This window comes from Pyrus communis, chromosome 2 (genome assembly GCF_041283825.1).
Source record: "Pyrus communis isolate YQ-2024b chromosome 2, ASM4128382v1, whole genome shotgun sequence".
Lineage (NCBI taxonomy): Eukaryota > Viridiplantae > Streptophyta > Magnoliopsida > Rosales > Rosaceae > Pyrus > Pyrus communis.
In genome coordinates, this window is record NC_142566.1 from 4734420 (window position 1) to 4746276 (window position 11857).

At 38.1% G+C, this 11857-nt stretch overlaps 2 protein-coding genes across 3 annotated transcripts; one reads left to right on the forward strand and one right to left on the reverse strand.

Moving 5' to 3' along the window:
* Positions 1-69: 69 nt before the first annotated feature.
* On the forward strand, positions 70-1864 carry LOC137746694 (uncharacterized). The gene is made up of 4 exons (XM_068486705.2): positions 70-207; positions 1062-1215; positions 1320-1384; positions 1609-1864. The coding sequence occupies exons 2-4, from the start codon at positions 1071-1073 to the stop codon at positions 1675-1677; spliced, it is 279 nt and encodes a 92-aa protein (XP_068342806.1). The 5' UTR covers positions 70-207; positions 1062-1070; the 3' UTR covers positions 1678-1864.
* Positions 1865-2126: 262 nt separating this feature from the next.
* On the reverse strand, positions 2127-10960 carry LOC137746692 (uncharacterized). 2 transcript variants are annotated; one of them, XM_068486701.2, is made up of 10 exons: positions 10584-10960; positions 9446-9492; positions 8651-8775; positions 8186-8387; positions 7719-8021; positions 6917-7006; positions 6425-6824; positions 6084-6301; positions 5147-5559; positions 2127-4453 (listed from the first exon to the last, which is right to left on the reverse strand). In XM_068486701.2, the coding sequence occupies exons 1-10, from the start codon at positions 10852-10854 to the stop codon at positions 2626-2628; spliced, it is 3897 nt and encodes a 1298-aa protein (XP_068342802.2). In that variant the 5' UTR covers positions 10855-10960; the 3' UTR covers positions 2127-2625. The 2 variants fall into 2 exon arrangements, with proteins under 2 accessions (XP_068342802.2, XP_068342801.2); XM_068486700.2 differs by having other exon boundaries at positions 6084-6824.
* Between the last annotated feature and the right edge of the window lie 897 nt (positions 10961-11857).

Genomic DNA, 11857 nt, shown 5'->3' on the forward strand with positions numbered 1-11857 from the left:
GTAAAAATTGACAAATCCAATTTTCTTTTTTCATTTCATTATTTTCTTTCTAATTTTTATTTAAAGAAGAAAAGAAAAGCCCTAAACCCTCTCTCTCTCTAGCATTCGTCTTCGCTTGCAGCGGACCAGAAACCCAGCAAGCATTTCTAGTTTCTACGAAGACATCAAAGTCAGAACCTCACTCCTCCGCTCTCAGCCCTCCCTCAGGTACCTTCTACAGTTCTACCATCTCCCACCTTCCATTGTTTTTGTTTAATCTGCTCAGGATTAGTGCAATTTATTTAATTAATTAATAGTGAGTTTCTGTGTAAGATGAAAAGGGTTCCTTTATCCTAACCCAAAATCTTGAATTGGGTCTACATCTTTGAAATAGCTTGAAATCTCATAGCTTTCTGAAAATTTCCCTCTGAAACCAAAACTTTTCATGAATCAAAATCAAATTGCTAGTCTTGCTTTCCTTTGGCCCTGTGGGAATGGAAAGATCTCAAAATGTCTGTCGAATTTTCGGTTTGACCGATACAGGACATGGCGGGCGGGACAGAGTGTTAGGAGGTTGAACTAAATTGCTTCCATGCCCCAACATGAAATAAAAAAAATATGGTGAAAGATGAATCGATATTTGATACGTGTCTTATTCGCAAGAATGCATCATAATGTTGCAGTCATTTATGTCCTTGATTTTCCCATAGAATTAGTATATAAGGTAGATTGTTGAATACGTGAAGTGACTAGGTCTTGGCATAAACTAAGGTATGTTATTAGTGTTTTTCAAGATTTAGTATACTCTGATTGTATGGACAATGAGGTATGAAGCAACTTCAAAGTATGCATACGTCTCGAAGATAATTCTGACTCGTGATATTGTCTTCAACATGGAATAAAAGCACTGTTAATCAAGATTTAAATTTTTGAGTTCATTGTCCGGAGATAAATTCACCATTGTTTGCTTGGCTCTTGTTGAACTGGTATTGCTCCCGTCTCCTGAGCTGATTTCTTTGTTAATTTTTCATGTTTTAAGCATATTTGCTGGTTGGTTTTGGTTTATTTTATTGTGATAAAAGGTGAAGAAGATGCCATTGGGACTAATACTAGGGTTAGGAAGGGCATTTCGTCGAAAGCGAACATCATCACTTGACATTCTTTCCTCCAAACGTGCCCCTAGGGATTACTACAAGGGGAAGAATTGCAAGCCTACTGGTTTCCACACCCGAAAAGGTTTTCCCCTTTTGCTTTTTTGCAAATTTGACGATGTGCTCATTCAATTTTTAAGGTAAAAATTACTACTCGACATGTTTTTAAAATTGTCTAAATTTTTTCAGCTAAGTATGTCGTGCAGCAGGAGAAATTGCCTAACTATGTAGTCCCAGATTTAACCGACTTCAAGGTGAACATGTTTCTGTTTCTCTTACTTTGTTTCATTTTTTTCTCATTCTTTGGTAATATTCATCTTTAAGTTAGAGCTTCCGGTTGGAAGTTCACTGATACACTTTGCAGCTTCGTTGACACGCTTCAACCATGCTATTGTTGACACGCTTCAACAATTTACTCCTCACTCTTATAAGTGCATACATGTAGTTCTAAATTACGTTTTTCCGTTCTTGCATGCAGCTCAAACCATATGTATCTCAGTGCCCCAGAGAGGTCAAGACTACTCAGTCTGCTGAACCAACTAAATGAGCAAACTGAGTTGCTAGTGCTTGATCTTTTCGTTTATTGTTCTAATTGTGAATTAAGTCGTTCCTGTTGATATATTTTCTAGTAGGGATCGATGTTGGACTGCGAAGAGGTTATACTCTTGTTTGGCATTGGCAGATTCATGCCATGGACGTGTTAAAAAGTAATAAACCTTTCTAGCATTGCTTTATATTGACTCAACTAAAAGCTCACCGGACTAAGTTTCCATCACGAAGCATGTGGTGACGGATTGACGTCCGAGGGTTAGCTGATTCATCTGTCACCATTTTGCTTCACATTAGAATATGAGCCGACTCTAGCACAGGCCAGCGACTCATCGTGATAATCTCAGGCACTGATGTGCAGCTGATGTTACATTACATTAGCTTGTCTCATACAAACCTTTCCAAAGAAAGACAATACCAGAACAGGTACCGAAAGAAATTTGCATATAGGAACAAATAAAACATTTATTCGGAAAGAAGCTAATATCCGGTATCCTGCTAAGCCAACTTGAAAAAATTAGGTCGCCGGCAGAGAAGCTGTGACATTCACAGCTGTTTTCTTTTATGATACAGAATAGCAGAGTACACAGAAGAGCTGATAACGCAATTGCCCAACCAGAAAGCCTATCCCCTACAAAGTACTAATGCAAAACCATTCACCTACTACATGTACTAAAACAAAGGCATAATCGTTCCGACTTCAAACTGGTATAAAATTTGCAAAAACTTGCGCTCTCATTGCAACCACGAAAAATTTGGCTCGGTAGTGCAAAGAAAAGGGGAAGAAATATCTGTAAAGCAAACAGAATCATCCCGTCCAGAACCTGAGAAGGCCGAGTTATACCTTCATCAGTGTCGAACCATTGTGGGTGACAACAGCCATCTCTTAACTCTAATATTCACCCAGACAAACAGAGAAACTCCTAACAACCACACCACTGAGTTTTTACTTCTTCCGGGGCCTGTTGTGTTTAACTTTAATTATTCTTCGGTGAGACTTGTCACCATCACCACCACTGGAGCCAACTGAGAAGCTTCCCCCTAACCCCTGATTCGCACCCAAACTACCAGAAGCCTGAAATGGGTTAGGGTTCTGTGGGTTGGTTAGGTTCTGTTGGCCTGCAAATTGGAAGGGACTTGCTGCTGGGGCTGTGGGTGTACCTCCGAATACAGAGGCAGATTGTGAGTTTAAAATCGGCTGTTGACCAAACTGGAAATGTTGACCAAAACCTGGGGCTGTAGGTGTCGATGCCTGGTTAGTGTCTTCGGCCATACTGTCTTCCATATTCATTTGATCATTATTACCTGGGGAACCAAATGGAAATACAGGATTGGGGTTGCCAAATGGAGGCTGTGACGGGGCACTAGTAGGTGCGGTTGAAGTGAATGAGAACATGGAAGTTAAGGATGCACCACTGGATGACTGAAACAAAGATCCACTGTTGTTATTTGTAGAAGAAACCGTGGATCCTCCAAAAGTAATAGGCGCATTGATAGTAGTAGCAGCGGCAGACGAGGATCCTCCAAATACAGAAGGCACATTGATAGTAGAAGCAGCGGCAGACGAGGATCCTCCAAATACAGAAGGCACATTGATGGTAGTAGCAGCGGCAGACGAGGATCCTCCAAATACAGAAGGCACATTGTTAGTAGTAGCAGTGGCAGACGAGGATCCTCCAAATACAGAAGGCACATTGTTAGTAGTAGCAGCGGCAGTCGAGGATCCTCCAAATACAAAAGGCACACTGTTAGTGCTAGTAGTAGCAGCAATGGAGGATCCTCCAGATACAATAGGCGCACTGTTAGTAGCAGGAGCAACGGAGGATGCTACATAAGAAAGCCCAGTTGACGAAGATGTAGAGTTGAAAGCGGTAGCAAATACAGGAGGTTTACCAGGTTGCCAACTGGCAGCAAATATGTTAGGGGCAGTGCTAGAGCTAATGGAGCTGGGCTCCAATGAGGAAGTAGAAGAACCAAGTGCAGTACCAGTTCCTGAACCAGGGAGTTTGGCAGTAGACGTTGGGCCAAAAATAGAACTTCCAATAGAGAAAGGTGTACTTCCCGCAAAGCTGTGTGACAGTGAGGATGCTGACGAACCAGGTTCAGTGGATGAATTCTGTGCAACAGATGCAATTCCGGTTGCAGTAGATGATGCCTGGGCAATAGAAGCAGATCCACTGCCAGTACCAAAAAGAGAGAACTGGAACTGGTTAGCAGCACTTGGAATGGCAGCAGATGTGCCAGCAAACGAAGTGCTGCTAAGATTACCAAGGCCTTTGTCTTGTGTGTTGTTGCCTCCAAATGTTTCCTTTTTCTTGCCTTCAAAAGATTCCAAAGGCGAATTTAGTGGAACTGGCGTGACTGCAGTTGAAGCAGTAGGCAATTCAAATTTGACCGTAGGCGTGGTTGAAAATGAAGGTGCTTGAGCCAAGCTAAAACCGTTGCTACTGTTGGTGGTGACAGCAGTTGTAGCGATAACACTGTTTGTGTTGGCAGTGAGAGTCATGCCACCCGATGAATTTGGACTCGTCAAATTACTGAATACTGAAGGAGCGGAGGAAGTAAATAGAGGTCTTGACCCATTATTCATATTTGAATTACTGGAAGGGGTGCCAAAGGAGACTATGCCTGTGGTTGATGGTGCAGATGGAGATGATACAGTAGTTTTAGGTATAACAAAAGAGTCTCCAGCATTTGAATTACTCTTACCAACAGCTTCACCTGGTCTTTGTGGTTGGACAACAGTTGTTGCACCAGATTCAGCAGCATGTACACTGCAGATGGAAACATAGACGAATAGATAAATTAAATAATAAACTTTTTGGCAATACATATAAAAATCAGAAAGTCACCCATACATGAATAGGGTTTCCACATGATACCACTGATTAAATATTTTTTTTTTTTAGAAAAATACTATTTTAAGAAAACAAGAAAACAAGCAATTTTTTCGTTGTTTGTTGAATAGTTGTATCAATTACAACACATCACAGAAGCAACCCCTCAATCCCATTTCCAAACCTATCCACCCGCTCATTAATAATGATCAATCTGGTTGGGGACAAAAGTAAGAACTATGAAAGCTAACTGCCTTCACCACTAGCAAAGAAAGTTAAAGTTCTGAAAATACAGTCAATTACAATGGACAGTAGAATAATTCCTCACTGCCACACTTCAGTGAGCACTTTTAACAAACATTTACATGCAGTGTGCCTACACTGCATTAAGTTATACCACCCTCAAGGTCTTTGGATATACAAATATTCAGACCAAATGAAAGGCAATAAAGCAGTTTCATTCCATTTGTCCCTTCAGAAACTTGTTTTTCTATACACTTAAATCTCCACCTATTTTTTTATGAAAGAAAACAATAAGAAAAATAAATAAATGCAACAGTCAAGAACCTCAACGATGCTTTTCATCAAAACATAAAGATTAAAATGAAACAAGCGATTTAATACACTGACCTGCTTGAGGTTTCAGGATTGGAGTGTGAGAAAGTTACGTTGACAGATTCACCAACTGCAGGTGACGAAGTAAAAGCAGACTCTGGCAGTGCAACTTTGTCAACACTCTTAGAGCCAACAAACTCAAACAGAGAAGTAGCTGCATCTGAACCCTTAACTGAAGTAACATTACCCCCATAGTTAAAAGTGGGAAGACCAGCATGTGATTCTTTTGGGAGATCAACTATATCATATGTAAAGGATGGCTGAGTAGCTACAACATTGGGCAAGCTGGATGAAGATACAAAAGGGGAAGCTGAAGTCTTCACGTCAGAGTAAACTGGAGTATTCTTGGTCGAAGTTGCCTCCGCCTTTCCTCTTGAATCGGATACAACCCCATTATAATCATCGTCATCATCCAGATCCAGAAAATCCTGCATACCATACGCATAATGTTCAAATTAATTATTTTGAAGTCATATGAATATGCACAGAAAACCAAATATAATAATGAATATTAATGATTTTAATTTTCCTAAAATTTCAGATAATATCAAATCTAGAAAGAATTTGAATTGAAACTAATGGAATCAAAATTGAATTTGTAATAGAAATTTTAAATAAATTATTATTTAAATTTGTATTTATGTCTGTTATCAACATATGATAGGGTTTAAATACCATAAAATTATGACACCGGTTTAATCAATTTGATCATTGGCACTGAAGTCCAAGACAGTCAAATGCTTATTATAAATGTTCATGAACTTCTAGCAAAACTAAACAGCTAGATAATCTTATGATTTCAAAGGTACAGCCCCTAAGTAGTAAATTTTATGATCAAATTGAAATCCAAACTAGTTATTTCAGGTCAAATTCCAGAGTAGTAGAAAGAATAAGCAAGATAATCAAGAACTTAGTTAGCAGAAATAATAGAGAGAAAAAAGCGCAACTATACCTCATGTGCGCTCATCTTGAATGCCCGTTTCTTTTGTGGAGGATGAACAGAGTTTGATGCGGCAGATACTGTAGTTTTAACATTTTGCAAAATATCCTTCTTTTCTGTTGCAGAATCTGCTCCATTTAGTATAGTTGAACTGTCAGAAAGAGCACCAATCGTAAGTGGGCCATTTTCTCTAACCTTATCCTTCTTTTGAGAGGTGAAGTCTCGAGCATCTGGTATCACGTGATAAGCGGAAACATCCAACTTAGAATTACAATTATTATTATTATCATTATTAAGTGCATTGTGCAAAAATTTTGATGAATCCACATGATCCAGGCTTTTCAGAGCCTGACCGTGTAGCATTGATGGTGAAAGCTTAGTTGGCGATTTGTCTCTCACAATATGTAGAATGGACTCAGATGATTTCTCTTTTGGAGAGACCAACTTATCAAGTTGCTCAAGTATTTTGGAAGCCATTTCACTGGACTTTGAGGGAACAGTAGAGAAACTTGTACTAGGACCTGCATTGTCTCCATTTTCTGATAATGCTTTGTGCTTAGGTTCACCCAATGATAGTGGCTTCCACAAGTTTTGAGCAGACTCAGAACTTATTGTGGCCCCAAGAATTGTAGTGCTTGATACTGGTGAGCTCAAGCCTCTAGAAGAAAGAAGATTAGGTTTTTGACGAATTCTGCGAATAGGACCAACAGATCCTATGTCACTGTCTAGGACTGAAAATCTGCGCTTCAAGGCCTACAAATAAAAACAAACAATTCCAATGACATGAATCTGGAGGTTCTAATCACAAATAAAAAGTAGCATTTGATTATCATCAGATATCATACCCCTTGTTTAGATCCAGAAGGCTGGCTGTGCTCCCATACAGACTGAGATGATGATGCACCACCATAAGCATTAAACGTAGACCCAGCACCCTGAATACAAGCAAATACAACATAAGAGCGGAAACGGTAAACATATGTATTTTTGTTAAAAGAAATGCTTTTATTAAGATCAAGAAACCAACAAAGAGGCTGGTCAAGAAGACCAACCCAGAACACAGCAAACAAACAAAAATTGGAAAATGAAGACATAGAAAACACCCAGCACAATCAGCTGAGAAAACACCTAAAAGACTTTTAAGAGGATAGCTGCTTTCTGGTCTTGCATAAGCACAAAGAGAAAGATTCCCTGAACTATGAGGAAAAGGAAGCTGACAGAGAGGGAGAGAGATTCTTTTTTTTCTTTTTCTTTTTATGGTATACAAAGATCCTTCTATTTCTCTCCGTCCAAATGACCCAAATTGCTGCATGGAACATACAACCCACATGACCTTGGCTTCTTATCCTTCCAAAGCAAAGCATGACATTCATCAAGAGAAAGAATTTTTGGGATTACACAAGTAAATCCAAGTAAACATTCAAAATGTGAAAGGGATCTGCATTGTCTTTTCTTCTACCAAAAAATCCCCAAACCTGCTTTGGGGAATCAGATGTGAAATTGGGGTCTTTGGGAGGCAGGAAACTCTAGCAAATGGCTATAGGTACCTTGAACAATTTAATCTTACCAGACGTTGGAACAAACCAAAGGCCTAATCACTCAACTAAACCGATATTATTGAAAACTATATTCTCAGATCAAACAAACCTTGAAAGTACTCGTCGTGTGAACTCGAGAGTATGGCGTTCGAGCCATGCTGTATATAGCAGACCTGCCTCGAGATCTAGGGGTCACAAAACCATTTTGTGGAGCCCACTCACTGCCAGAATTCCTTGGCACAAGTGACATCATTGGCGATTTTGAAGGAAATGGTACACTGCTCAAAATAGGTGAATCTTCATGGTGTGTTTGACTACGCAAACCTAACATTGATGGAGATACTTTTAAAGGCCTACTGCCCATGTAAGCTTTTGCGAGCTCTGCAGGAGAAGCAACATCTTCATCAAGGACCTGAAGACATTTTAACCACTAAATGTGAAAAAAGAGTTAAAAGTAAATATGACATCCAAACTACCGTTTCACAAATAGTTAAAATTAAAGAGTAGCAAGCACAAGACCGCAGCCTTCACAACCTAATGAGTCAAAGTATATGAATGGAAAGTAAGTTATCATACACTTGTACTAACAACAGGGTTTGAAGCAAGGCGGCTATCAATCCCATTTTTGTCCAGCAATGGAGTTTTAGGAAATTCCTCCTTTCTGTCATGAGAAACCGCCGATTTTGAAGGTATTCCTTCAGACCTTTTCTCAAGATTCTCAATTGGCAAGTCAACAGTTCTTGAATGCAACAGTGCTGTCAATCGATCAATTTCAGATCTGTAGAGGTAATTAACATTCAACACCAGGATAAGCACATGTTACAAGAAAAAAAAAGTTCTAAGCCCCAGAAGTGCCATGGGTGAAATCATAAATGCACAAGTCTTACACCAAACCCATTCATCAATTCCATTCAAATCACAGACACTCCCCCTCTCTCTCTAAAACATCATTCCCGTTCATTAATACTACTTGGTTGTAATAACACTAAGTATATAACAACTTGACTCGACCAAAATTGAATTATGTATATAGCAACTTGCCTGGTAAAGGTTTTCTGCTCTAAAATTTGCTCAAGATCAGTGAGCTTGCCTCCGTCATCAGTAGTACTTGGATGACTTGGATCGGAACATTGATCAATTGTGCCTCTTAGCACTCCAGAAAGATCCTTTACAGCATACATTTACATACAAGATATTGTCAAAATATGATATCAAAACCATAAAAATAAAATGATTAAAAATCTATGAAATGAATTTTAACTGAAAATTGTTCTACTTGAAAATATATAATAACATCCCACCATAACTCAATCAAATTGAGCAAGTAAAAAATGTGGATGTATGAAACATGGACTACTACTCTTATACCAAAGAGTAATGTGAATAAATGGTTTATTAAGGATACCAAGTTTTTAAGGGCTATTAGTTGTTCCTTAATAATGTCCTCTAACCTAACTTTGGTAGTGTATAAAGCCAAGAAGTGCACTTGCAGGAAACTTGAGATATCCCCTTAACCCTAAAAATTATTCTAAAACGCACTCAACATAGAGGAAAATCAGGGTACCAAATATTTCCCATTTACCTAAATTTCGAGTCTAAACAATGGGAGGGAAAAAAAAGTTCACTATGCTTGTAAGTTATAATACTCAAACACGGACAAAGAAAGATCCAAGTGTCATATACTGCTTAAAAATCATAGCTCCAAAAAAAAACGATGCAATCTCATCTAAAAACAGGACGTTTAATAAAACAATTAGAATATAGCTTACTCCCAATCACTAAGGGCAATGCCCTATCAGTGAAAAAAATACAATTATCCAACACACTTAAACTAACCATTGTAACTTCTTCTTTCTCCTTCATATTTGCTTCATGATTTACCCCTGATAAAGTAATAGAAGATTAAATTTGTGAGTAGTTGGTAAAGAAACCAATAAAACAGTCACAGTCTTGATCTTGGATGAGAAAGCAGATACGAAAGTTTTTTATTTTTTCAAAAAGGGCTAAGAAGAAATTTCACAATGGCTAATCATAATTTTTTTTCTTTTATAAAAAATGAGGACATCTATAACAAGTACAAGGCATACAAGATAACATGGACATAGATGCAACAACTGTGAGAGTAAATTAGTTTAACAATTCCCTTGCATTCAAGAAACAAAGGAGCCACCAACCAACTGAAGTGTAAAGTCCATTGACCACTGAAAAGAGTTCATTCTTTGAAGAAAAAGATACGAATGATTTTTTTTTTTTTTAATTTGAAAAATTAATAAGGATGATACAGTACACAAATAAAGTGAAACAGTAATTAAGAAAAAGATCATCAGGGGATTTCAGAAAAGATATCAGAGACTATCAATGCAAAAGATGACCTACTATCAATCAAGCTCACTCTTACAAGTACTTCCTAATCCTACCAATTTACAAGCTAAAAAACAAAAACTAAACCAGAAGTGAATACAAGGGGGAGCAAGGAATCTCTGTCTTCCTCCTACCAAAAATAAAGGATCCAAATGTCTTCCTAATAGTGTAACTGTGCATGTATCATTTGGAATTCAGAAGACCAACTTGAATTTTGGATTCCTTCGATTGCAATTTCAAACATCTTTCATTAAACATGAATGAATTTCCAGTTTTTTCTTAAAGCACCACAATTATTGTAATAAAAACAATGAATTCGAAATCTTTATAAACCTAGCTCCAAATCAATAAAAAATTTCAAGGAAATTAACCTCATTTCATTCCGCAGAACAAAAACTGACCCCAAACTCAACCCCCACAAACTGACCCATATGATAAATTGCTAAAAACAATGAAATAAAATAAGGAAAAACATAACAAAAGGCGTCCCAAGTAACGAAACGTCGAAACCCCAACTCCACATTAAATGATTAAACCCAAACAAAATGCCCGCAAAACTAAGAAACCCCTGGAATAGTAAACAAAGGTAGTCACGAAAGTAGCAAAGCCGAACCTGTCGAAGGCGACTGAGGCGGAGGAAGGCGTTTCCGAAAGACGGAGGAGAAGAGGCGGTGGGCGCTGTTAGAGATAAGACGCTGAGCCGGATCGACGAGTTTCGAGAGCCAGCCATCGTTGGCGGCGCTAGGGTTTCGTAAAGTCGTTGGTGGCCGATCGTACGGTGTCGCTTGGGTAGTCCGTCGAAACGGCGTCTTCCGGAACTTTCCACCAGCACCCAATCCTTCGAATGCCTGCTTCTGCTTCTCTTCCCGCGCGGCCGACGCCATGAGAGAGAGGAGAGAGAAAGAGCACTAGGGTTCAAAATTTTGTGGGGGGCTAGAGAGAGAAAGGGATGGGATAGCAAATTAGGGTTTTTAATTGCACCGCCCAAGAGTGTGGAAATGAAAGGGGTCAATTTGATATTTAGCAAAATACGTTGGGGACACGGAGAGAAGTGACAGAAATATTGGGAATGAGAATTTTTATTTTTATTTTTTTATTGGAATTTTTTTTTTCGACCAGATGGAACGGTAAATTTTATTTACTTTATTCTTTTAACAAGGAACATAAATTATTTGACTGTATTATTCAAGAAGTAAATTCATATTAAATACCAAATTGAATATAAGTTTTAGGAAGTTTTAATGAAAATGACATAAATAAACTTTTCTTAACAAAAAAAAAATTACCTAATAATTTTATTTAATGAAAAAGACTTAAAATTAATGAGAAACAACAAAAACTAAGTTTTATCCTACTAAGCATCATTGCACTAGATTTTGCACCAAATATTCCGTTAGTTTTAATGTAACATCCCACATACACTAACGGATAGGGGGTGATGTGTCTTATATGTACATACCCACCTCCATATAACACGAGGCATTTTGAGAATTCACTAGCTTCGAATTTCATTAGAACTTCAAAGTTAATCAATTTCGGACGAGAGCAATGACCCACTAGGAAGTTCTCGCCTGAGTTCCCAGAAACAAAACCGTAAGGACGTGACCGATGCCCAAAACAGACAATATCGTGTTACTGCAGAACTGAGTCTGGGATGTGACATTCAACTGATTCAAGTCCTTCATCTATTTAGCTATTAAAATTTAATGAAATGACTTGAAATTTAATGAAAATGATAAAATTTTAATATAATAAGAATAAAAATATTATAGTTCTCTCCTTTTTCACCTATCACTATCATCTCATCTCTCTTCTTTTCACCCATCACCATCATCTGTCTTTCATCCATCATCATCTCTCTCTTCTCTCCTTCTTATGTCACTCCTT

Coding starts and splice junctions, on each gene's coding strand:
- LOC137746694 (XM_068486705.2), top strand. CDS start 1,071: ATGCCATTGGGACTAATACTAGGGTTAGGAAGGGCATTTCGTCGAAAG. Junction 1,216..1,319: donor TGGTTTCCACACCCGAAAAG/GTTTTCCCCTTT, acceptor AAATTTTTTCAG/CTAAGTATGTCGTGCAGCAG. Junction 1,385..1,608: donor CAGATTTAACCGACTTCAAG/GTGAACATGTTT, acceptor TCTTGCATGCAG/CTCAAACCATATGTATCTCA.
- LOC137746692 (XM_068486700.2), bottom strand. CDS start 10,854: ATGGCGTCGGCCGCGCGGGAAGAGAAGCAGAAGCAGGCATTCGAAGGA. Junction 8,388..8,650: donor GAGCAGAAAACCTTTACCAG/GCAAGTTGCTAT, acceptor TTACCTCTACAG/ATCTGAAATTGATCGATTGA. Junction 4,454..5,146: donor AATCCTGAAACCTCAAGCAG/GTCAGTGTATTA, acceptor TTCCATCTGCAG/TGTACATGCTGCTGAATCTG.